General features: G+C 37.0%; 1 protein-coding gene across 1 annotated transcript in view; it reads left to right on the top strand.

The window, feature by feature from the left end:
- The window catches only part of LOC100372990 (uncharacterized), a 34,584-nt gene extending 8,281 nt beyond the window's left edge, over nucleotides 1–26,303 (top strand). Inside the window, exons 9-34 of the mRNA XM_085501299.1 lie at nucleotides 189–340; nucleotides 944–1,070; nucleotides 2,046–2,219; nucleotides 3,155–3,265; nucleotides 3,726–3,883; nucleotides 4,916–4,999; nucleotides 5,626–5,696; nucleotides 5,824–6,004; nucleotides 6,145–6,249; nucleotides 6,748–6,897; nucleotides 7,399–7,501; nucleotides 7,919–8,052; nucleotides 8,487–8,647; nucleotides 9,096–9,344; nucleotides 10,862–11,006; nucleotides 11,979–12,266; nucleotides 13,612–13,778; nucleotides 19,089–21,705; nucleotides 22,109–22,282; nucleotides 22,601–22,717; nucleotides 22,821–22,963; nucleotides 23,401–23,479; nucleotides 24,343–24,414; nucleotides 24,554–24,623; nucleotides 25,227–25,807; nucleotides 25,997–26,303. Of these exons, the coding sequence (XP_085357425.1) occupies nucleotides 189–340; nucleotides 944–1,070; nucleotides 2,046–2,219; nucleotides 3,155–3,265; nucleotides 3,726–3,883; nucleotides 4,916–4,999; nucleotides 5,626–5,696; nucleotides 5,824–6,004; nucleotides 6,145–6,249; nucleotides 6,748–6,897; nucleotides 7,399–7,501; nucleotides 7,919–8,052; nucleotides 8,487–8,647; nucleotides 9,096–9,344; nucleotides 10,862–11,006; nucleotides 11,979–12,266; nucleotides 13,612–13,778; nucleotides 19,089–21,705; nucleotides 22,109–22,282; nucleotides 22,601–22,717; nucleotides 22,821–22,963; nucleotides 23,401–23,479; nucleotides 24,343–24,414; nucleotides 24,554–24,623; nucleotides 25,227–25,597 (6,203 nt within the window). The 3' untranslated portion in view covers nucleotides 25,598–25,807; nucleotides 25,997–26,303. The remainder of the gene's footprint in view (nucleotides 1–188; nucleotides 341–943; nucleotides 1,071–2,045; nucleotides 2,220–3,154; nucleotides 3,266–3,725; nucleotides 3,884–4,915; nucleotides 5,000–5,625; nucleotides 5,697–5,823; nucleotides 6,005–6,144; nucleotides 6,250–6,747; nucleotides 6,898–7,398; nucleotides 7,502–7,918; nucleotides 8,053–8,486; nucleotides 8,648–9,095; nucleotides 9,345–10,861; nucleotides 11,007–11,978; nucleotides 12,267–13,611; nucleotides 13,779–19,088; nucleotides 21,706–22,108; nucleotides 22,283–22,600; nucleotides 22,718–22,820; nucleotides 22,964–23,400; nucleotides 23,480–24,342; nucleotides 24,415–24,553; nucleotides 24,624–25,226; nucleotides 25,808–25,996) is intronic.
- Nucleotides 26,304–26,821: the final 518 nt, after the last annotated feature.

Genomic DNA, 26,821 nt, shown 5'->3' with positions numbered 1-26,821 from the left:
ATAGACAGTCATGGCATCAACACGGAAGATGCTACAAACTAGTTGTGTATTCGTTAGCATTAAAAATAATAAAATTGCCACGACTTGGCTAGGCTAGGCTAGGCTAGGCTAGTCGAGTCGTGTATATTAAGATGAGCAAGCTTACAGTACTTTGATTGCATATAAAAACGTGTCTTTGTTTTCTGTAGAAGTACTATGCAACCACAAAAGAATGAAGTTACTGCTGCAGCCGTTTAAAGTCACAGTCTCTAAACAGGAGGCAGTTGCTGTTGCCAAGTTGGATGCTTGGTGGCATTTTGCACAGGTTTTTGAAAACAGGCTTGCTATGACTTTTGACCAGGTACGTTTTTTGGTGGTTCATTATTTAGAAGAAATCACTATTAGTTTCATAACAAATATAGAACATTGTCATAAAATAGTTGACATGTCTTTATAACTGAGTGGGCTTTTCAAAATCTTTTTTATAGGACATTAACAATTTATAATAGTTTTCGAGGTGGAAAACAATTTGATTCAATAACTTTGCGCAATGTCGTAATTTTTATCTGCCAATAAGTACTTTACTACATTGTCACTTGAAATTATCAATCATAACTGCTGACATATTGTTGAGGTTATGTAAAGGAAATCACTCTTAAATTTTCCATTATTTTCGTAATGTTTACAGAGAACAAATAATACAGAACATTCTACGAATAGTTCAACACATTTTAGCCACTGAGTAGCCACTAAATTTTTGAATTGTTATAAAACATTTTTGAATAAATTTTGTGGTGGAAAACCATTGACTTCATGACTTGGGGTATGGTCATAATTTTTATCTGACAAAAGCCAATAAGCCAATCATAACTGCTGAAATATTGTCAAGTTGACGGTAATGACATGTCGCTTTTCAACCCTTTCTATAATTTGTCTCAATTTAGTTTTTGCTTTGTTTACATAGATATGTGTTCCATTGCTACAGTTCAGCTTAGGTTTGTCATCTACCAATAACATCCAGTGTCCAAGTACACCAATTGTGCACCAAGGAGCGGCTGGTAGACTGTCTACACCAACCCAACAGCGAAATGGTACGAACCAATATATAATCCTGTTGCATTAATTAATACTAAGGCCACGATAGACAATTTACCATTCGCTAAATTATCTTGTGTATTGTACGAAAGTTGTGGGCCGAACCAAATGTCTTCTGCAAAAGTCAATTTGTATTTTTGTTTTGAATTTCCTACATGCCGAAATGCTGACCTTTGTACAGGGAACGTTACGTTAAGATACCCTTACTTCATCAAAATTGACCAAGCATTGAATGTGTATATAGCATGTGTGAAAATGTGTATGCTAAAAAGCAGGATGTTTTGTCTTCTCATATGCTTGCTTAAAGTTCACCCTTTGAATAAGAATTCACAAAAATTCACGCGTTTCAAATTGCCAACTCCTGTAATTCAAGATGACCAAATTAATCTGAATCAAAAATGTCAACATGTTTGCATATATTAATCAAATATTGCATATAATGGTACCAAGACTTAAATAAAGTTAAAGGAATGATCTTGCTGTACAACCTTAAAACTGATGTTTGCTCTATAATTAATTCCTCTGCTCCATCAAATGACAGATGAGTGTATGGTTAAAATATGGCACATTTAAATTATTCAGTATACAATAAGGTTTAGTTCATGCACGTTTCTACGTCACAAGACGTTCTATGTTCTAAGTCGTGCAACACACTGTACATGCATTTCTATGGGCTCTGTGCGCATTGCTGTGGAACGCCGGTCGAGCCGGTGAAAATTCGAGAAAACAACACAAACTCAACTTTGAAGTAATCCAGATCAAACAAATATATACATGTTACACACGTAGGGCTAATCTTGTTACACTGTTCAGGGGAGTCTCAACAGTCATCCCCAAGTACCGTTTTCTGCCATTGTTTTATAGTGATGGTTGCAGAGCAATGAAAAAGTTTTTTGCCGAATACCTGGATTTAATGATTACTGTTATGTTGTGTGCATAGAATTAATGATTACCCATCCATTTTATTGTAGGAGCTGTTAGCAGTCCAGGTACTCCTTACATGAATCTTGCAGCTACTAATGGATCTATGAGTCCTGTTGTTACTGCCTGCAATTCACTACAGATGAAAGGTTGTGAAATCCTCGCCCATTTACTTAGAAAAACTGATCTGCCGGCAGATGTAGTCAAAATGGATTTTACACTTGGTAAGCCTATGTGCAGCTTTCAACTTTTCACTGGAATTGTGAAAAGAAGATTTCTATCATAATTTAGTTACACAAGACATAACTGATCAGAATTGAGGAAGATGACAAAAATTTGTTGCAGTAAACATTGGGGTCCTCAAAACAGCAGGTCAGTGACTTTGACTGGGGTCCTAAGAAGTCATCGTGACTTTGACTGGGGTCCTAAGAAGTCATCGTGACTTTGACTGGGGTCCTAAGAAGTCATCGTGACTTTGACTTGGGTCCTAAGAAGTCATCGTGACTTTGACTTGGGTCCTAAGAAGTCATCGTGACTTTGACTTGGGTTCCAGTGAGTCACGGTGACTTTGACTTGGGTTCCAGTGAGTCACGGTGACTTTGACTGGGGTTCCAGTGAGTCACGGTGACTTTGACTGGGGTTCCAGTGAGTGACGGTGACTTTGACTGGGGTTCCAGTGAGTCATGGTGACTTTGACTGGGGTTCCAGTGAGTCACGGTGACTTTGACTGGGGTTCCAGTGAGTCACGGTGACTTTGACTGGGGTTCCAGTGAGTCACGGTGACTTTGACTGGGGTTCCAGTGAGTCACGGTGACTTTGACTGGGGTTCCAGTGAGTCACGGTGACTTTGACTGGGGTTCCAGTGAGTCACGGTGACTTTGACTGGGGTTCCAGTGAGTCACGGTGACTTTGACTGGGGTTCCAGTGAGTCACGGTGACTTTGACTGGGGTTCCAGTGAGTCACGGTGACTTTGACTGGGGTTCCAGTGAGTCACAGTGACTTTTACGGGTTTCTAGGACTGTAACAAAATTTTGTTCTCATGAATGCCCTCAAGTTATTAGATAATGAAAAATAAAATTGACAACATTTAAATTTCTAGTAGGTTTGGAGACTAGCCAACTTGTAATTGATTCGCCAATTACTTTCTTTGTTTACCAGGTCCTTTGAAGTATCCCCTGATTAATTCTTCATCAGTGTTCATCAAAGTGAGTGTTGTTCTCATCCATGCTGTCAGAGAAACAATGTGTTCCTATGGGAACCAAATACCAGGTATGTTTAGCATCCTTAAAAAATGTAAAATACTGTAAAGACAAGATTTCATCTGTTATGAAAATGATGAAATTTCCTTTACCAATGTCAAGTATCATACTTGCATCATTTAACCTCTTCACCACCAGACTTTTCCGCCGCAATTTGTTGACACTTTTTTCTTCTATTTTTCAATATTTCTGGAAATGAACCGTAATTTAGGAGCCAACAAACAAAATTTGTTTCAATTTTCCTTGTTTACTCAAATTTTTTTGCTATTTTTGCCTCCATCTTCTGAAGCAAAATGCAGACTATTTTGTGAATTTGTGATGAAAGAGGGATCTGGTGGTGAAAAGGTTAAAGGTCAAATGTAAGGCCCTACAAAAATAATTGTATACGATAATGACTGGTTACTTATTCCAAAGTGACAGATCATATACGATTGTATTTACTGTTTTTATGCAATCCTTTTCCTATACAGAAACCCTTGTAACTTTTATATGGCAGTGCCTGTCTTCACACATGAAGACATTACTTGATATGGGAACCAAGAAAGATACAGTAGAGATTTTCACCCTCTATTTAGCAAGTCTGCAAGCGATCATTAACTCGGAAAGATTCACACCAACATACATACTGGTAATTATTAGTTCGCTTATTGAAGTATTTTGCAACACAAGATACCAGCGAGGGAGAGTAAAAATTATCATTCATTGGTGAAGCTCAACATTTAAATAGTTTGTATTACCATATTTATTGTCAAATCATTGGAGATTTTTGATATATCCAAACATACAAAGGCTCTAAGTAAATGAAGAGCGTAACTAACATTGTTTAAACACTTATTTCCATTTCAAAATTGGTTTATTTTGGGATTTATGCGACTTCAAATAGGAACTTCATCATTTATTGCACCAGTTGGATACCTTTATATTGTTGATGGTTATACTGGTTATAAAATGAATTAAATTTGGATGGTAGTGGCAAATTGTTAAGGATATTTGCTATAAAGTAGTGTAGCATATATGGTAGTGGAATAAACTGAAACTATGGAAGGTTGAGTTTGTGTAAATTGAGTTTTTATTTACTGTATTTTGCTGTCTGTGAAATCGGCAAAAATAAGATTGTCTATCTATTGAAACAGTGCGAAGAGAAAAACCATAGTATGGCACTGCCACTTTTTGGAAAGATACAAATATTGTCACCTTTGGTTTGTAGATAATACTACTTCTTTTATAAACTACTGTAAAAGCGACATACTATTTTAGCGAATTGTGGTATAATTATGTAATAGCGGAATGTTGATTTAGCGAATCTCTAGTCTTTGTTAATTTCCTGTTTTCACAATACTTGTCTGTCATGTGCCAAAACAAATGCGCGCAGTTATCACCTCCATAAAAACAAAGAAAAACTGTCAAGTGTAATTAGGAAGCGCTCCAGATTATTACGTTTTCCGTGTTTATAAAGTGTGTATTTGGTGAAAAAAGTAGTTTGGCCGCCATTTTGAATTTATAATGAAGTCGCTCGCGACATCTTAAATTAGCGAAATCGTTATCTTGCTAAAAAGACATGCTCGCGAAAAAGACATGTTTTACAGTAACTCTACGAATATGTGATAACCTCATAATATTCTAATTTTTATAACAATTATTGCGTTGTTTTGATTTCTAGAAACTGATTGATATTGTCAGCAAGCTGCCACAGAAGGCACTGAGTTCACCCGCATATCACGTCGGGAACGCTGAACTCATGCATGTAAGTATCGGCATCTCTCGTCTCATCTCATAAGTGATTGGTTGATTAAACATTCATGTTGCAATTGGGTCCCATGCGACGTATACGATGTGTAAAATACATTGCTGTTTGTGGCTACCATATAGCCGCAGTGTTCCCTCTAAGCCGTATTTTCGCTCAATTTTCTCAGATTCAATTTAGTTCCTCAGTGAAATTTTGTCTTTGAGAAACTTTCCTTGCATTTTGTATGCAGAAAACATTTCAAAGGGAAAATGGGCAAATTTTCACAGTATTTTCAAGATTCAAAAAAATTAAAGGGAACAGTGCATATAGGATATATTCAGTTGATACTTACTTGCAATGCTTCTCTGCATTTCATTCCAGATTTCAACATATAATTGAGTATCATCTTTGTCATCTTCCTTGAAGATGTAAAACTTTGGAGGTGATTCTAATCTTTCCAGCGTTCATTTTGGACTATTTTGACATAACTGAAGCTTTTGTATTATCTTTTTGCAGTGTATACAAAATTCATTCCAATTTTGGAATATTCTCACTTAAAATATTGGGTTATTTGTTGAATACAATTGTTATAATTATGAGAGTTAGTTCCTTGTAAAGCTAATTTGTATTTGATGTTTTTACAGGGCACACCAGCTCTGTTCTTGATTCAACAGATGTTCCATTATAGTTTCCTTGAGAATATAATTTCTGAGAGGTAAGTCAATCCTCACACTGTTACAATATCAGATATGGAACCCAATATATTCATGTTTAATTCTGTAAGATCCTTAAAAATTTGATATTTTCTAGTATAAATAATCTCAATTTTTTTTCTTTTTTAGCTATTTTTGCATCCTCGAACATTTGGTAGAGCGTGGGATGAGTAACCCGACAGCGGTTTTGGGGTTTGCTCAGTCTGTGCTGGAATTGTTAAATACAGTGACAGTGACCACTGATAACTCTGAGACAATATGGAGAATATGGAGTATTGTGGTTAATCCAATGTTGCAACATGTTGTGGTGGTAAGTCCAGTACTAGATTATTCACGGAATGCTAAATACATTTATTGTGTGATTTTTGCCAATAAATTCAAATTTTTCAAACAAAATGCTTGCTGTTTTTCCAAAGTCTATCCTAATGAGCGTTTTTGATTTGTTTTCAGACTAATGAAGTGAATCAAGGTGATTCGTTGGACCATGACTTTAGTGCCATGTACATTGCACTTGTACTGCCAGTTAAGAAGTTATTTATAAGCAATGTAACTCAGGTAATAATTGTAAAACCATTTAATTTCACTATTTTTATGTTTTGAGCAATTTCACTGGGTTTTAAGTTCAAAAACTTGGCATGGAGCTCTATTGTTATTTACATGTTCACATAGATTTAACTGTTTTTAATGAATTTTACTTATCAGTAAAAATGGTGAATAATTAAATGCATTTACAACATTTCATATATTTCTATTCATAAAGTTTGTTTCTGGTTAACATTTCGCTACACAAAAAATCAATGGTAAACTGCCAACAAAAAATACTGATTTCATCATCTGTTTGACATATCAGTTATGAACTTTAAATGTAGCAAACTTAGAGCCCCTCCCCCTTTTCACAACACAACACAACACCCTATCCCCCTCTACCCTCTCCCTTGCCATCCCTCCCTTTTCTCTCCCTTGACTACTGAAATTATGAACATTTTGTGTGTTTGGCTTGTTAGAAATAACTAGCATTTAAATCATTGCTGAAATGATGTGCTCTGTTTGCAGGGAACCATGAAAACACTATTGAAGACTTGGTCTGATATATACAACACCTTCGCAAGATGTTGTGCATTGGTTGCGACAGCAGATGCTAATGTTTGCTGCCAAGATCTTTGTACAAAAATACTCCAACTTGTAGATATGAAGATACTAAAGGTGTGGATAAATATTGTAATTTAGTTGCTGGGGATTGTGTATGAGTTGGGTGGGGAGGGGGGCGGTGTATATATGCGAGTGATTGCACCCCATGTTTGGTGCCCTAACATTGAAACTAGGTTTCCGAAAAAGATACGACTAGGCTTCAACCAATGATTTAATAATTCTAACCTATACCCTATACAATGTAGATTGTTCAAAAGGAACTCTAGACTTTCACGAAGGATAAAGGCATTGTAGCTGATATACCTCGATAGAATGTTTTCCTTCAGTTACCTAGCAATCTGGGAAAATAATACTCAGTGAAGGCGGCTTATATTTTATGTATATTGTTTTCCATATGGCCAACATGTATTTAGGGGGCAGTGATTTACTAGTCGCACAATGGTAGCAGGGTCGGTCACAAAATTATATGATGGATCATCCAATGTGTATGAATACAAACTTTGCAGTGCTCTATTATCAGCAGTGTTGTAACTTGGATTGGCGCTTTGTTTTCAGGACATGAGGGTGGTTGATGCTTTGGGTCACCTATGTGGAATCATGTTGAGTAGTATCGACTTCTCTTCTTACTCCTACCAGCAGTCAGCTAGCAGTAACAGAGGTAAATCTTGTATCCAGCATTGTTTTCTTTCTCTGACAATTGCTGACGGTATATAAACCAGAAATATGCAGAAACCTTTGCACAGATGTCCATTTTCATTTAAGTAGATATGATGAAAACAGATGGCGGCGACAATTCTGTTATCAATAAATCTGTTTTTAGTATAGTGTATGTTGAACCATGTGATAAATAATAGGCAGTCTATAGATACTTTGTAATCATAGCGTCACCAGTCGGGTTTTCATACAAGAATGGTTGGGCTGACTTGCTGGGTTCCTGGTGTTCCGATGAGCTATTAAATGCTCTTGCTGTGAAATCAATCCCATACGCAGACGAAAATGACGAACATTTTCACACCAGAGTGTGCAAGTTTCTAAGGTAATTGCGAAACTCATTGTTAATTATTTACATTTTTAGCACCATTCAATCCTGGAAACCCAACAAAAAAACGTTACAAGCATCTTGGAAATATAACTGCATTTATACAGTTAGTAAAGAACCTTCTTGCTGCCTTAAATACATACAGTACTTGCCAGGATTCCGTCTCTCAGGTAAGTACATTATGATTTTGATTACACTTGAATTCTGGGAAAGAATTGATCATGCATTCCTGCACATTTGTAGTTTTGTTAAAGGGGGGAAAGGCAAATAACTACTGGGGTCCCGGAACTTTTCCTAAGAAAACTGATTTTGTGATTTCTGCAATTCTGCGCCTATTTAAAATTTGTCAAAAAATATACAATGGAGGTTCATAATGCAAAACTTTTTTTCTCCTGGCTTTCAACAAATTTCTTTTAATGGCGCTAGCATTGTCTCAATACAATACTGGTAGTTTTGGAAAGGGTGTCTAAACTTTGAAGTTGAACACTTTGATGTGACATGTATATATCAAACTGGTAAGGGTCAATTTATTCCTTTCTAAATGAACAGCTTCATCTTCTGGGCAGCAAATTTATTCTGTCACCAAAATGTTATTATCCTCCAGAAACATTACAGTTCTGATATTCAAGCCTGGTCGTCATCTATCAATGGTATGACCAACTTGCTCTCCACCCTGTTTTCTCACATCACCATGGCAACCATGATTCAAAGTATTCTTGAAGAGTTGTCTCAACCAATTGCTGCTCTGTTTGTGGCTTCATCAAAGTAAGTAAAAATCAATCTTTTTTTTTTTTTTTTAAACAATCTCATGATGTGACTGCTCAGATGAATTGAATTTTAACGTGTTCCTAATCAACATCAAGAACGGTGTAAATAATTGTGTAATATGTCAAGGATTTATAAAAAGTAGCTTTCGTAGATTTATATTTATCCCAATAACGTTCTCGTCTTTGGCCAGTGACATCACAGTAAGTGAAATAAACGAGGTTAACCGAGGCCGTAATGCATGTTCTCTGGGAAAATATAGAACGAAAACTATGTTTTGTTCAAACCCCCATTTCTATTAGGAAAATGGTTAATCATGAGATTCAAGCAACTTCAAATGGGATCTTCATCATATACTGTACAAGTTGGATTGTTTATAAACAGACATTTTTACAGTGTCAAATTTTAGAGCAAGGTTTCACTATTTTCATTTTTATATTGTTTTCAGACCACAAACGCTAGGAGGCTTGTTTACACCTGCTATTAATCAAAAACTAGAAAAGCTTTGGGGCGACTTATTAATGTTGATTGAAAGTCGCCACAAAGCTCCATTCTCTACCCACTTTCTGAAAGTGATGTCGCCATTGCTGGAAGTTACTTTAAGTGATTGTAAACGATCTATTAGGAATCGTACAGTACAGTTTTGGAATGCTACTTTTGCCTGTGCGGACACACTGTCTTACAGCGACTCGTTGAAGTAAGTTATGTTGCAGCATTGTTCAGTAATCAGTGTTCTTCCAAGAGACTAAATGATTCTTGGATTTGTTGATACAAAATTGTGGTGGGTAAGTTTATATCGCAAAACTTGGCGTTGAGGTGTTCTTTTCGTCACATAAAACGAACTGACTAAACTTGCGGAATTGTTATTGAAACGGACATCGATTGCGTAGTGTTTTCTCGAGTTGAACAGATGTGAGGTATAATTCAAACTTGTTTATTCGTACTCAGTATGAACATCAATACGTTGTACAGCAAATACTTCTTGATATAAAATATGGGTCGCTAAATAATAGTTTCATGAGGAGTTGACATCGTAGAGAGCATAGAAAGGAGGGTGTGCATAACGAGCATCAAGTTGCGAAGCTACTATAGGAGGAATTACAGCGACGGCCTGAATCGGACTGCTCACGTCAGCGCTTTGCCTGGTTGATGTGATTGTCAACGTTAGAGCGGCATTTGTCTTGGTGACAGCTAATCGGAGAATTGACAAACGCGTGTTCGTATATCATGCCAAAACGCTCCGAAAATAAAACAACGCTAATGATTGGCGCATACAAACAAAACATAACACTGTCATTCCATATTAGGAGTGACACGCGACTAACACGAGGCAGAACTTTGGTGGGTATTTTGGGCGGTAAGCAGACAAGTACCGTGAGAACGCAATGGGAAACAATGTAGCAAATGTTTGGATATAGCGTCGCGGTTGCTACAGAAACCGATCTAGTCTCTCAGGGCTCAACTAGTGGTTATCAAAACAATGTCTGGAATTACAAACTAACTTAGAACAGAGCATAAAGAAAGTAAAATGTTTTCATGTTAGATAACTGCGCGCGACAAAAATGAAATCGTATATCTTATAACAGACGGAATGATGGATGAAATAAAAATATAAATAGAATCATCTGTTGAGTAAATTGTTGGATTTCATGTAACGTAAGGGGCGACGTCAAAAGATCGATGTCGGATAAAAGACTTAATTCCTTTAGTTTTTTCCCAAACTTAATTTATAAATATTGATTATGGCGTCAGACTACATTCACCATTAAATACAAATTGATAATCGGACAGTAGTATGGCATAGGACGCATTTGCATGTGCAAACTACTTTTCTGGGTTCTGCGCATGCTTCTAGGTCCATGCCCTGAAATTGACCTCATTTGACACGCATATTTACACTCGGACCAAGCCATTTTCTCGTCTTGGATGTGTGTTTTTTCATTTTCTGTTATTTTTGTCTATGATTGGATAGAAAAAAAAAAGAACTACAAATACTCAAAGATATTTTTGACTGCATTAAAAAATAAAATTGTTTTTGTAGGATGGAAACTTTTTGAGGTCAAAACCCCCTCACCCCCAAACTTAAAGCAAATGTGTTTTTTATCCGACATCGATCTTTTGACCTCGTCCCAAACTTTTTAAGGCTTTCACAACTTGCAGTCATGGTTGGCCATTGTGTACCTATGTATCATCAATTCTCCTCTATACACACAGGACATGTCTGTTAAAAGTAAAAGAAACCACAGCAATAAGTTTACCAGATATAGATGAAGAGGAAGATAAAGAAGAGATGGAGGAGGAGGCAGAGGAGGAAGTTATACAAATAGTCGAAGAAACCCCCTATAGTCTTGGAACAGATGTAAGTACATGAAGATTTTTGGAATTAAATTGCTTGCATAACAATCACCTAATTTGCATAACAATCACCTAATTTGCATAACTATCACCTAACTTGCATAGCAATCACCTAATTTGCATAGCAATCACCTAATTTGTACAAGTGAATATTAATAATATTCGGAGTCGAAACACATTTCTTTTCAGTATTGTCATCGAAGCTCAAATGATTGCTGTCCTACAATCAAGTTTTTTAGTTCCGCTGTCGACAAGGCCAACGTCGCGAAGCTCTTCAACTTTTTTACATTTTTGTCTTCAAAATTGTTAAACCAAATGCTTTCATATTTGCAACATGGATTCTGTGGGTGGTTCTCTCCCAGATTTATTCATTTCGTGGTGATATCTTTGATTCTCTAATATTGATGAATATTTTGTCATTTTTGGTAAAAATTGATTTTTGAATTCTTGTTGAAAACTGCAAGTCTGATTGCTTTGATATTATATACATATTGTTCATTTTCTAATGATATCTTCAATTCTCTATTTGCAATGTACTTTGCTAACAGAGGTGCTATCTCAGGCGAGAGGCTGCTTGTTTTCACAAAATTTATACTTTTATACACCAAACTCTCACTCTTAACTATTTATGCTTTCCTATTTTAACACAACATTTACATAAGCTCAAATGCTTCTAACAGCAAGTATATGTATGGGGGGTGTGGATGTTTTTTTTTTTTAAAGTGAAGTCAAAATTCAATTGTGAGTCTGAGGGTTAGTGAGACCTGCCTCTGAATGCAAAATGTATACATTGAAATACTGCTCAATGGACTGATTGTTTTGTTGCAAGAAAGGCAACATACCAAGTATCCTGTTGCTAAATGTTTTACTCCATAAGTTGTTAATGCATAATTATATGCAAGTTACGAAGAAATCTTATAGTACATTGCACTGCATGGTTTCAATACATTGATATTCTTGCTTTTTTTTTTTGTAGACTGAACCATCTCAAGTGGTTGTGTCTCGACCACAGCTGCATTCAATACTTCCCACCTTTGGTAGGGGATCTCCGCAGAAGTTGGTCGGAAGTTTTTTGAAGAAGACTGCCTTGTCACCAGATAGGGGTAGCAAACTAAAAAGGTCCCCACTAAGTATTTCTAAAAGATCACCTGGTAGTATGAGTAAAGTGAAAGTTAGTGCCAGCAAAGCCAAAGTGGTTGTTGCTCCATCCGGCGCACATGCCAGGAGGAAATTACCGTTATCGATTGATGAAGACAGCCGGCAGGTGAGGATACCAGTGGTTATAAAATTATGCTCATAAACGTCAATGTGAATCTACTTACTAGATTGTATCTGATTAGCTAACAGTTGGACCAATTAAAAAGCTTGTTTGTCATTTTTTGTTTGCATCTCAAATTCTGCCCTGTATTATGTGCTACAATTCTACTGGAGAAATATTTGTGTTCTGTATTTCTATGCCTTACTAGATTGTATCTGATTGGCTAACAGTTGGACCAATTAAAAAGCTTGTTTGTTTGTTTGTCATTTTTTGTCTGCATCTCAAATTCTGCCTTGTATTATGTGATACAACTCCACTGCAGAAATATTGGTGTGTTCAGTATTTCTAGGCTTTATTAATTAATGTGTACAATGACCATGATAACATGACTTTGTATGTGTATAGATAAATACTGTATATTGTTTATATTGTTTGAAATAGCTGTACAATTAACAATTCATTACATGCAATTTTGTGTGTATATTTTTCATGTCAGTCTGTATCATTCAGTAGTTAGGCCAGACTTATTCCTTGTTTCTCGAGTTTTTATAAGGAAATTTTTTTGAGGAGGGCGGGAAAAACATAAAATTAATTCTTTTTTTTCCATTAGATTTGTGTGATTCTCTAAGAATTGTAAGTGAGATCATTGATCGGAGGGAAGAAATAAAATAAAATTTTATTCCATGTATAACTTTGTTTCTCATCTGCGCGAGACTTCGGTGCTTTGATCATGATACTCCCACGAAAATGCAACTTGGATTTGGTATGTGGCGGGCGATAAAAAAATGAAGACAAAAATAATATTTTTTTAGCAATTTTTTGAGCTTACAAGTCGGCGGGTGCGAGGAATTACGCTGAAATAAAATTTTATTTTTATTTCATTTTCGGCTCCTGTTCATTTGGCGGGTTTGCGAAAGGAGGGATTATAAAAGTCTGGCCTTAGTGCATATGCCTGCAGCGGTGAGACGCTAACATCGTGTACAAGTTCATATCTAGTGTTGCGTGTTATGCAAATATTAGTTTGTCTATAATTATTAAAGTTCAGCAATGTGGGAGCATATTATTGTCTTTTCTTTCGTATTGTGAATAAATCCTCAAAACATTTGATGCAAGCTGATATTGTCAAAATTTGAATCCATTGCTGAGAATGTACGAAATATTTTGTTTTGTCTTGTTTTGACTTGTCAATAATAACAAATTCGTCTTGTTTGGAACAAAAATAAACAAATCTGCTCGGCTGTCCCCTGAGGTTTAAATTGTACAGTCCCAGAAGTTTTTGTAAAACCCTACAGTTTTGATGCACGTGGACACAAGACAATTACATTTTATTTTATTCCCGATTTCTCCCCAGGTATTTGTGGCAATATCACCATCCCCTAAACATAAAAAGTTTGTACTGACTGAGCACCAGAAGGAAGTCTTGCGTAGCCGTAAAGTGGTCCCCACTATGTATAATGATTTAGATGCATCTTTGGATACAAGTTACATGGCTGAACTGTTGGCCAGTCAGACCCAAGAGTAAGTTTATCTTTTTTAGCTCCGCTGTCGACACAGTGGAGCTGTTCCTATTACTGATTGTCCGTCGTCGTCTACTTTACAATTTCAACTTCTTCTTCGAAACCGCAAGTCAGAATGTTTTCAAATTTGATATACAAGTACCTTCATGGTTCTTTCTCAGATTTGTTCATTTCATTTCAAATTCTCTATTTTTGGTGAATATTTTTGCCATTTTTGGTAAAAAGTGATATTTTCGACTTCTAGGTAAAAATCGCAAGTCCCATTGCTTTGATATTACATATATAGGTCAGTGTTCTCCCCAGGAATTTAAACCACTGTGGCGGCCTAATTTGCATATCATTTACATAATAATAGAAATTGACCAAAGCACATTTACACCCACACAATAAACAACATATATTTTCAAAAACAAAGTGGCAGATATTTATTTGCTTTACACAGTATTATAAACACTTTTATTTTGGTCATTTTTGGCTCATCCGGCCTTAAGGCCTGATGAGCCTATGCCATGGCGAGGCGTCTGTCGTCCAAAAATTACAAAATCCATTTATAAGGATGCCATTGACTGATTCTAGGTTAGCTATTTGTGATATATCTGTATGTTTTTAAGAGAATAAAGTTCATTTAGGCAGTCAATGGGTGCATTCTTTCTTTCTTGATACATTGATTTAAAACCTTCCCCACACGTTTTCCAATGGAATTACCCAGAATGCTTAGCGTAATCAGCAGCGCTTTACTTGTGCACATGCGCAGTTAATATTTCTTCCACAATGCATTCGTTATCACGAAATTTAAAATAGTGGATCGTTGCGATCACACATGTGGATCTTCTTGCTATCCCAAGAGCAACGCAACTAATTCAACGGAGGAACAAAGCAAGGGCACAACTACAAGCCGTCCTCACACCGATTGAAGAGCTAATCACGCAGTACCCTGATGCCAATGACAAAAACGCCGCGTACCGGGAAATACTCACACGGAAATTAGCTGTCGACAACCGGCTATCAGCGCTAGTCAACGCGGACCAACAAGTCATCGATCATTACGATGAAGACCACGCCGAATTTACCGAGACTGAGTCATATGAAGTCGAAATACTCGCCCGCTTCGCTCGACATTCGATGTTTGTCGAAGAATTCCAGACTATTCGATTTCAACAACCAGTCATCCAACAAGCACCCCTCGATCACAACATGGCCGCCCTACAACCGGATCAACAAACCCACTACAAGTCAGTTTGTCTTCCGCATTTAGAAATACCCACTTTTCACGGCGATCTACTCACTTGGCCCGAATTCATTGACAATTTCAAAGCCGCTGTCCACAACGACCCTCGTATATCCAATATCCAAAAATTCACGTACCTCAGAAACTCTGTAGATGGTGAAGCCAAACGATTGATCAACGGATTTCCAACTACTGCCGAGAACTACAAACTCGCATTCGACCTGTTACACGATAGATATGGTCAACCTCGAGGAATCATCAATGCACATATGAAATCTCTATGGTCCCAACCACCACCGGATTACAATGCAACAAGTTTACGAGAATTTCATGACTCATTAGAAACAACAGTACGAGCTTGAAATCCCGATGCTGTCAAAACTACCGCTTAATTTTCAACAACTGATACGTTCGAACGGTAACAAGGACTGGACATTAGCCACGCTAAGTAAATGCATGCTTCAAGAAATATGTGTTCTCAACGTCGGACATGAAAACAATATTCTTAACCCGGACACGTACCCCTCATCAGTCGCCGCGTTCAACATGGTGGCGCAGGCCATTCAAAACAACCGCCATGAAATATCCGCGTTTCACGGTTCAACTCAACACAGCCCTTCAAACCCACCAGCGACGACCGCCAACCATGGATCAATTTCACCGCCTCCCACAACTCAGCACTACAGTAAATCTGCAACTCGATCAGCGAAATCACGATTTATTCTGCGACCCTGCAGCTACTGTAAAAGCCGGCATTCGTCGAACGATTGCCAAATCGTAAGTACACGTGAATCCCGCTTAGACATTGTCAGACGTAATAAACTCTGTTTTAATTATTTAGGCAAACGTGGTATAAAACTGTGCCGTTCACGCTTCACCTATAGAAAATGTAAAGGTGATCATCATACGTCCATACATCCGGACACTGTCGATTCAATTCAATCTGTCACCTTTGCTGTTGCTCCACCATCTTGTTGTCTCTTGGTGTCCGAAATAAATCTATCGAATGACTAACTGATTCTCTCATTAAAAGGTGTTGTTGTTATCCGTCGATATTATTGTTGGTTATAAGAAATGCAATTTTAGTTGATTAAAACAAAAACATTAGATTGAAAATTTGTTTTTACACCAAAATGTTTTTGGTTTAATTTTTTTTAAAGATAATATCCTATTGTATGACGTTGTTACAAAAATAAAAGTTTTTTTTTGTTTTTCTAAGTAGTGCTATGCTCGTTAATCAGACTATTATTATGCAATGTTACAATAACATAGTGAATAAACTATGCACAGACTTGCGGAGATCCATTAAAAAAACAACCTTGCCCTATCTTTTGGGGGCCCATTACTGAAAACACAAGATTTTTTTTTTTTGTCTAAGCATTGTTAATGATGAGTGATACGGAGCGATTTTAAATTCAGCGTTTACGATTTTTGTCTGATTTGTTCATTTTATGTTGCGTCATTTTATGTTATTTTCGACTTTTTCTTGAAACACAATCACTTTGTTTGTATACCTTGCATAGATTTTGTTAGATTTGTTCATTTAGCTCTATTTACATTTATCCACTGTAAGAGTCATTCAATAACCTTTTCAATAATCATGATGGTATCACCAAGCTCTATGGAGACAGTGAAGCTATTGTGACCGTCAGGTCGCTTGTTTTAATAAGGGTTCATTTGATTTGATTTCACGTACTTTCCCCCTAAATGGTCAAAGTTTCTGGCACAACATATATTCACACTTAACCTTAGAAGGTCTTCTTACTACACTTTAACTCATACAGATGCTAACTACACGCAGCACCATTGGTTTTTCCTATGACAATATGTCAATTCAAGACTAACAGGAAAATAAAAAAACAAAAACAGCTAAAATTTTCTACTCTCGTATCCAAATTCCGGATGAGCATCTACGTCATTGACGTTCTGGTTGTAATATTAATGAGCTCTGTCACAGTGCAAATTTTTTTTTTTTTGAGCCAAAAAATTACGTTTCACAACTTAGAAGAGTTTGAATTTAAAAATGAAACATTCTCGATAGGCAAATGCTGCAGAAAAGAAACAAATAAATTGTAAAAGGTTAAATGAAACTCAACTGAAACGTTTCAGCCAGGATTATGTTGAAGACTTTCATGACCACATAATTATTTGGCGGATTGCTGGTTATTATTCCGACCATCAGCTTCTACAACGTTTACATTTACAGTAAATGAACGAAGAAATAACACTTCCAAACAATCATCAAAGTTACGACGTGACATAACTTACTTCGCGATGTTATACACCGGTTATACCAATAATTTCTCTTACTCAGTCATGATGCCATGCAAAAATTAAATACTTCTTTTTTTATATGAAAAAAAACGTAAAATTTGAACTAGTTTTATCGAGAGAAATTATTTTTGATCACTCGATCACTTTGTGAAAAACACAGACCCGCCATGATAGCTGAGACGCGTTAGTTGACCGCATGTGTCCTTTGACCCAGTGGGTCAAAAACGCCATTAACCAATCAGAATGCCGCATGGTAATGCCGGTAGAACCCGAAGTTTTCCGAATGATCGTGATCATAAAAAATTACATTGCGGAAGTAAAGCGATGTCGTAGCACGATGTGTTGGTATGGATTTCAGATGAAAATTGCATGATGGTTTTCGAAGAAGGTGATTAGCAATTTTTGAAAGGTAAAAGAAGTCTTGAAAGAAGAATTTTTACATGATTCACGATGATAACAGTTCAAATGTATTTTACTCAATCACGCAATAAACACGTTTTTTTTTCTTGAGTAGCGTAAACTGATCGTGAACTCCGCTTTGCCCATGTTACATCGGGGTGAAATTGATTTTGAATGAATTTTAGCTATCAATCTAAAGACTGCATCTATTGTCAGAAAATATTTACTTACAAAGAGGTGCTAATTTTACAAAATTGACTTGTATTGTTTAAAGCTGATACCACATCGCACGACTACCCTATGTCTATTGTTTACAAATTATTATCCACGACTGGCAGGATGCTTGTCGGTCGGTACGTAAGTATAATAACAATATAACAAAAGTCGGACGCGTTTCCGTGGTGGTCGCTAATTTTGAGTGCCGGTCGGGCCGACCAGCGTGACGAGATCCCCAATGAAAAAAGCACTGTGGCGGTCTTGCTAATCACCGTGGCGGTGTCAGACCGGTGTGGCGGCAAATCGAAGCACTGTGGCGGGACCGCCACGCTGTTTACATCCTGGGGAGAACACTGTAGGTACTACATGTGGACCTTACTCAGATTTGTTCATTTCGTGATGATATCTTTAATTCTCTAATTTTGGTGAATATTTTTGTCATTTTTTGGTAAAAAGTGATATTTTCGACTTCTTGTTAAAAACCGCAAGTCCAATTGCTTTGATATTACATATATAGGTACTACATGTGGACCTCTCTCAGATTTGTTCATTTTGTAATGATATCTTCAATTCTCTAATTTGAGTGAATATTTTTGTCATTTTTGGTAAAAAGTGATATTTTCAACTTGTTAAAAATCGCAAGTCCAATTGCTTTGATATTACATATATAGGTACTACATGTGGACCTCTTTCAGATTTGTTAATTTCGTGGTGATATCAGCCGACAGCCTGCTTGTTTAGGTTTTTTAACCAAAAATGTTAACAGATGATTGCCTGATTTCACATGTTTGTAGAGCCAGTTGATGCGAGTGATGTCGTGAACTATGTTTTCCATAAACATGGCGATACAGCCTTCATGTGGTTATATTTAGTAAAACTACACAAAGTGTTCACTTACTGTATTAGTCATGTGATTTGGTAGCTTTATCCCACTATAGGGAAAAACTTCAACATGACATGAAATTTGGCTTGCAGCATCCAAGACAAAAACTTGGTTTACCACCATCTTAAAATTGTTTTGGAAATGAGCAAAATGTCATTTGTCATAAAAATGCAGCACCTTGACATCTGAGTCACCATTGTGAATGTTTCACATCTGTGAGCTCACTATTGCCTTGGTTCCTGGCAGTGCGTGCTCCTTAATTTTGATTTTTTTTGGTATCTGGCAGAAACTTATTTTTTTTCTCTCTCCAGATTTGAACCCTGTGATGATGAAGAAGTTGCGAGTACTCAAGCAAAACGTCCAAGATTAGATGAGGAAAACATTGATGTAAACAAGCTGGCAACTCAATCTTTCCAGAAAGAGAAGAATCGAGTGAGCTTTGCTGGACTACTGACTAAAAGTGGTTCAGAATCTGCATCTTCTGATGTTGAGGAAAAAGAAAAAAATGCAAGGAGAGTTAAACTTGTTAAAGTTACTGATTCAAACACTGACAATACCCGGAGCGTATCCGGTATTAAAGGAATAAACACAGCTGTGAAACCCCTGAAAGGAAGTGAAATTGATCACAAACTAGTTGAAATGACACAAAAACTAAAAGAATCTCCCAAAAAGCAAACTGAGCAAACACTCTCCGAAGAAAAAGAAAGTGAGAAGATTGGAGATAATAGTAAAAGGAAGGAAATTTACAATGAGGAAGAAAATGTTTTGGATTCTACAAATGAGGACATTATTGCTGCAACGCCGCCTCCTACTGAGGCACAGACGATCAGTGATGCGAGACGACGAAGTCTTGGATTCAGGGCCAGCCATCCTGCTTCGGATCCCGCCATCAAGACCAGTATTGCAAAGAAACGAAAGTTAGGTAAAGACACTTCTGTTGAAAAATCTGACACCCAGGCAAAGTCTGTTCCCGAGACCCAAGAACTTCGAAACAGTGAAGTTGATGAAACTGAAGTAAAAACAGTGCCAGACTCCCAAGTGAAAAGTGAGAACATGCTTACTGCGACATCTCTGCTTGTTGACAAACAAAAGTTGCTCACCACACCTGTGCTAAAACTGAAACGATTGAGTCAGGAAGAAATCAAAAAATATAGTCCTAAAAAAGCAATACAATCAGAATCCATTCCTAGTGATAAACAAGCTGAAGACAAGGAAAATTCGATACCAGATGCTTCCAGAGAGATTGAACGAACAAAAATGGAAGATCCTTGTGGGGATGTTGCACAAGATGAACCAGAGTTGCAAAAAAGGTCAACTCCTAGGAGAAGTCTTCTTGGATCTTCAGTACGAAGTCTGGAAAATAAAGATGACATAGAAGGAGTCGTCCCTTTTCCTGAACAGCAAACTAGGAAGGAGGGAATTCAGGTTGAATCAGGGAATGAAATGCCAATGGATTTAGAATGTGCTCAAATTAATTCCCAAGACTATGTAGGAGATGTGTCTTCACAGGATTCTGAGCCTCTTGTTAACATACAAAGGAAACGTAGATCTAAAAAATCAGATAAAGTTAATGTTGTGATTTCTTCCGAGGACAGTCAAGAGGATATGACACCTCGAAGGAGTAGCAGACGATCCACCAGTAGAAAGTCGTTGCCTACTGTCGAAGAGCATTCTGAAACTGTTCCCTCCAGCTGGAAGGAGAGCTCATCCAATCAGATACCAGAAAGGAGGAAATCCAGAAGGCTGAGCCAATATTCAGAAGTTGAAAAAGACAAAGGTGTTTCGAGGTCAAACAAGGTTATGAAAGGGCATTCTTCACAAGAGCGCGAGAGTCAGTTCTCACAAAACGTAGAGGCAGAGCAGGTAGATGAAAAAAGCAAAACCATTTCATCTGAAAATGCTGATGAAATTTTAACTTTCGCAAGTCCTTCAGCAGATGAAGAAGAAGAAACTGAAATATTTTTCCGTATTGATCCAGCATCATTAGAGGTGGATAGTGAACTGTCAGACGTGGAAGTACTGCCAGTGGAAGACGTTGATAAATCGGATATACCTAAAACGCAAGAGTTGAAGAAACCAGACACTCCTCCAGAATCGGATTCTGAAGAAGCCACTGTTGAAATTAGTAACAAGAATAAAAACAAAATGGCAGACAAGACTCCCACGAGAAAATCAACTCGCATAGTTGGAAAGAAGAATAAGAGAAGTCCTCAACAAACCATAGCCAAGAAGCTTCTGAATAAAGTGATGAAATCGCCACGTGAAAAATCAGCAACGAGACTGACCAACAAGAGAACAGTCGGTTCTTCTGTTAGTGAAAAGAAAGGAAAATCTCCAATGGTTACCAAGAGACTGCGGTCATCAGGCATGCATGTAAAGACTGAGGAAAATGTATTATCAGAGAAACCAGGAGATAAAAATGTAATTGCAAATGATAAAAATGACAATGACAATGACGAAGACTATTTGCCACTAACTGAATTTGTAAGTAAACAAAAGAATTTGAACAGCAAGAATGCTGATGAAGTGAGCAATGATGTGGACGAGTGTAGCATGCAGACAGACAAGATGGATGACGTTGTTGAAAGCAGCCAAAGCCCAGAGAAAAATTCAATCCCAGCCAGTGAATCATTGCCAAACAAAACGAAAACTGATGTGAAGTTCTCATCACCACAGCACAGCACATCACCTGTTAACAGGCGGTTTGTCTTCCCTAAACTATCTAATTACTCATCACCTTCTGCAAGAGAAAAACTGCTGAGAAAACCAAGCTCGCCACAAAGTGCGATGGCCATATTGGCCAAACTGGCCAATCAGCAGTCGCCAGCTCATACACTGATTAATAGTGAGGAGTCTTCACCGAAAACTTCACCTGGTGGTGGGATATTGAAGAGAGGCCATTCCGACTCTCCGTCTCCTCCTAACAAGGTGAGCTTAACGTTTGTATTACATAGAATCCTTTAATAAATGCTGTTATGCAAGATAAGCTCATTCCTAAATTTACAGAGTCGGAACTTCTAAATTGAGGGCGTGCAATTTCATGTGCAAATTTGATCTAATTGTCTTAACGTATAGAATATTATAAAAAAAAGTTCCCAAGATTGGTGCCTTGAAGTGAAGTTCCAGCTCCGTCAATGTCTAGTGTTGATTGGTTGCATGTTGATAATTTTTTGGGGATTAGGTACTTTGCTATCTTGATTGTTAAATACATTTCTGCTCTGATACTGTACACTGCACATACTTGAGAGGAAAATGGATAAGGCAGTCCTGGTAATGGTGAAGGGGGAAAGTGAGTTGCTTTCAAATATCTCTATCTTTTCGTATTAATAAGATGCGTCGTGTTAGCTTTGCTGAACCACTGGAACACAATGAAACCCCACAAGACAGCCCATCATCGTCAGGTAACAAAACGGTCAGTCGGTGCCTGGAAATGACGAAGACTTCATTGCCGCCGTCTCCCTTGGTTACAACAACACCATCCAAAGTAATGACATCTCAGTCTAAGGTGAGGGTTACCATGGTGATGTCAGTCGTACAGCTGCCCTTGGCTTCCATTGGGTGTGAACTTTGGGTGCAATTTAACCAATATATTAGCAAGGACAGGTGCTTTATTTCTCCGCCAATCATATTATGTGCAACTAAAAATATTACACATTCAGATTCGCTGGCCCTCCACTAAATATATCATGCCTTAAAAAACTAGAATAATTTAAATAACCAATGAACAATTGCAATTGAAAACATTATTTGAGCTCAGTCGCATCCCACCAGATTTTGGTGAAACTTATTGTTTATGGTAATAAATGTGTTTATTTACTTCCAGTATATCACAACGCCATCCAGGCAACCAGTGTCAGATTCAATATTGTCAGCTTCCAGTCACAAATCTAGTCCAAGCTTGAGAGAAGGACTTGTTACACCAACCTCTAACACTAGAAGAGTAAGTTTTATTTTTTGGGGTGATGATGATTTTCTATAAATTTGCCCTGGGTATGAATTGGGAAATTTAGTATTAATTGTACCATGTTGATTTTATTTTTCAGCGTCGATTTGTTAGAGTAGACAATAGTCAAGCAAGTAGCCAGGAAGCTGAAGAATGGAACAGTCAAGAGCAAGTGTTTCCATTCCTGAATGAATGCAAATCACCCGTGGAAGCAGTGTTGCCTCAACTAACTTCCTCAATATGGTAGGTGAGGGGAAATGTGGGGATATATAGTGTTTACCAGCATCTGGATTAGTATTATTGCAGGCAGATTTAACCACTGCTTCATTTGAAGACATTAGGCTCGTGATCTGATCCACATATTTAATTACCATATACGGTTATGTTAATTGCCTCATTAAAAATGCATAAATATAATATCTGGTATGCTATTGCAGATACAGTTGTTCAACCAATGCTTGGTATAAAGATGCTGGGGGGGGGGGGGGGATCTGCCAGCTCTGTTACCTTTGATATCTTTATAGTACCACATGCAATTCTGTTTCAATTTCTAAATGAATGTGGTGTGATCTCAACTGACCATCAAATTTGTTATTCCTATCACAATGCAAGTGGTGTTAGTATTTATACCTTGTGTTTATAATCAGTTTAAATAATTGCTCTTTTGTTATTTCAATCAGGTCACGAGGATTAGGGCAACTTGTTCGAGCTCGGAATATTCATACTGTTGGTAATCTTTGTTCTTTAACATGTGGACAGGTGAGCACTGATTCTGTAGCCTTTTAAAGGCACATTTCCCGCTGATGTTTTATTACAATATTTTCATGCGTTTTTCTATTTAATTGTCTAAAATTTTGACCACTTGTTACGGTGACAGCGGAGCTGTTCATATAGGTGATTGTCCATCCGTCCGTCAACAATTGAATTTTGATTTCTTCTTGAAAAGTACCAGCTAAATTGTTTTGATACTAGGTACCTTGGGTGGACTTATGTCAGATTTGTTCATTTCGTGCCAATATTTTTTTTTTTTTTTGGCAAATAATTTTGTAGTTTTTGGTAGTTTCTGAATTTTTCTTGTACTGCTAATTATTTTTATGAACAATTTATGTGTGTGCGTTGCTCGACTTGGCTACCATAATGTTCTTGTAGGAAAGCAGAGCTATTGTACATAGTATTAGAATGTGAAATACATTGAAATTTCTTATCAGTCAAATTCAGAGTATAACTTGGTGATTACAAAAATTATTAGATTTCATATATAGTTCATTATTTGTTATCAGAAAGCAACATTTTCGTTGAAACACGATCACTTGGAAATACAACAGTTAGTGTCGAAAAAAAGAATTTCAGAATTATTTTGTGAATAAAGTGCAGAAAAACCAATGTCAATGAAACTTACATGCATTATAATCCTTAAATCACGAACATTTGCTAAATAATCAGGTGGTGAAATTTCTAGAGTAGGTGGAATTTTATTTTGTCGTACAGTATTTAAAATTGCAGAACAAAAACATGTAAAAACTCATGTTTGGTATAGTATAGTGGACTTTGAAGGGTTTACCACTTTTGCCAGCTATCTGTAATGTCTGCCTAACATAAGCCTGCCTTGCCTTTTTTCCCAGGTGCAAAACTTGCCAATCAGATCACCAAAAGTTGAAACACTCAGAAATGCAATGCAACATTTTCAGAAACAGGTAAGACCAGATGATAATCTCGGATCGTTCACCCAGTCAGTTGGTCATCTTGGAAGCCTTGTGAATGATTTTTTTCATGAACAATTCATAATGCAACTGCTTAAGGGTCTAATAATTATTTTCTCTCATTTCTCTGCAGCTTGACAGAACTAACAAAAGCTCCAAATCTCAAATACAGCAGACTGGATCCGTGCAGAATTTGCTAAAAGGTCGGTGAATACTGTTATCAAGTTGTATGTTGAACCAACATCCATCTGCTTGTAGCTTCCTCTGTTGCAATGCCAAGTTCTACAACGTCATCTCTTAATATGCTATTAAAGTGATTTGGAACATTTTTGTAATAATATAACCACATTAAGATTACCAAACCTTATTTAAATGTTTTCGACACAATTGCATGGGCTGTGTACCAGTAGTTGTCATTTTGTTGAAATCTTTCGACCGTTTGGGACCATAACAAACTATTAGCCTCTCAAGATGGCGACATATTTGACATTTCACCCATTCTTCTGCTCATGTTGTCCACAAATTCCTGAGAAATGGCGCCCTCTGATGACCCAGATGCAACCCACTGGCCATCTTTTTTCACTTGCTAATAATTTAATGTACAACATCGGTATATCGACATTCTATGCTTTCAGTGTCCACATTTCAGCAATGTTCATTACAAATTAGCAAATTCGGGAATATTTTATTAAAAAATAATAATCAGAGAGAAAAGTTGCAGCTTTTACATTCCCAGTTCTACCAGCATCAATTTATTGCAAAACTCTGTTCACAACTAAATATCGATCTTGTTTCAATTGCTTTAGACGAAGATGGCAACAAAGCAGTTCTTGAAGACTCTGACCAGCTACTTAAAGACGTCAATAATCTATCAGAATCGGCATGCAATGAAAGTAGTGAAAAAGTATCTAGCGAAACAAGACAGACATGCGATGCTCTGGAAGAGACACCAAAACAAGATATCAGTGAAACTTGCGAAATAAATAATGTTGCATCGCCACCCCCTGCAAAAAAGAGATTAGTCGAGATACTTTCAGATCTCCGGGATGATTTCACGGAAAAGAATTTGAGTGAGCTCTCGAGCGAGGAAATATTCCAAGCACACAATCACGTTAGCTCGTTGATGAGCACTATAGTTGAGGCTTTGAAATCAAGATGTGGCAAACCAACCAGTTAGGATGTTGTTTAAGAATTGTTTAAATTGAAACTGATTTTTTTCCTGGTGCTTGTGATAACTAGTAGAAACTTTGGGGATCTTTCTTTTTTTTCAAAATACTGATCCACACGTGTACAAGACACTGAAATAATACTGGTCCTTTGTTCGCACCCCTGTATTTAAATTGTAAAATTATTAATACTGGAGTTCATAGCCACATAAACAATGCAGGTACATTAGGGTTAACCCACACCTCAGACGCTTTGCTTCTTCTGCTGATCTGCACTGGCTCGGAAGATGAATTCTGATTGGCTAAAAAAACAAGACTTGTGGCGTTGAATGCACGTTCATTCTCAGTAATGTTATGCAAATTAGAAATTCAAACTAGCTAATCATTTACAACCTTCCGAGCCAGTGCAGATTAGCCCTGCTTCTCTTTTTACACCATTTTGCATCTAAATATTTGTTCATTTTTATTTATCGACTTTTGACACGTTTTCAAAGTGCATTTTAGAATCATGTTGCAAGAGAATTGTGATTTTCTTTTTTAATTTGTCTGTTACTCTTGTGTAATTGGCCTTTGCTAATTACTACTTAATTTAAGATGGTCATTTTTATTGTTACTATGGTGGAGTGCCAATATTAGTAATATATCTTTTAATCTTTTTCAATCTTCTATTGATGTTTTATTTTTGTGATCATAGAAATAAACACTATCATTATTAAATTGTGTGTGATTTCAAGTCAGTTATGTATCCTAAACATTGTTTTAGTGAATTAATTTTCATTATCCTTGCTAGTTTTGTGAGTCAGATTTTGATAATTTAATTTGTGAGTACAGGGTTAAATTTACGACAGTACAGTGCCCTTTAAGACAAACTGCATGCTATTACTTGGACTATAGAGGGCCTTGGTCACGGGTATCAATTGGGAATATTAGGCTACAGAACTGACCAGTTTGTTGGACCCACGGAGAAGGTGCACAATGTGATGTGTAAATTGCTGTTCATGAATATCAATACAACTCTTACTTCGCTAGGGGGACGAGAGTTGCCTGGATCATTAAAGATAAAAGGGAAAGGTATATTGAGGGGGGTGTTGTCATTAATAATTGTTAATGTGTACACAATAACTTTACTAATTCTATACCAAACATGGGCACCTAATTCATCAGTACAAAATCTTTCCTTAGTGCCAACAGCAGATGGCCTGTGCAAAAATTAAAGTAGTTTTTAGTCCCTGTTC

Source organism: Saccoglossus kowalevskii, chromosome 7, assembly GCF_978046115.1.
Source record: "Saccoglossus kowalevskii chromosome 7, keSacKowa6.1, whole genome shotgun sequence".
Taxonomy (NCBI): Eukaryota; Metazoa; Hemichordata; class Enteropneusta; family Harrimaniidae; genus Saccoglossus; species Saccoglossus kowalevskii.
The sequence above is the reverse complement of the archived record's forward strand: the minus strand, read 5'-3'. Positions and strand labels throughout refer to the sequence as shown.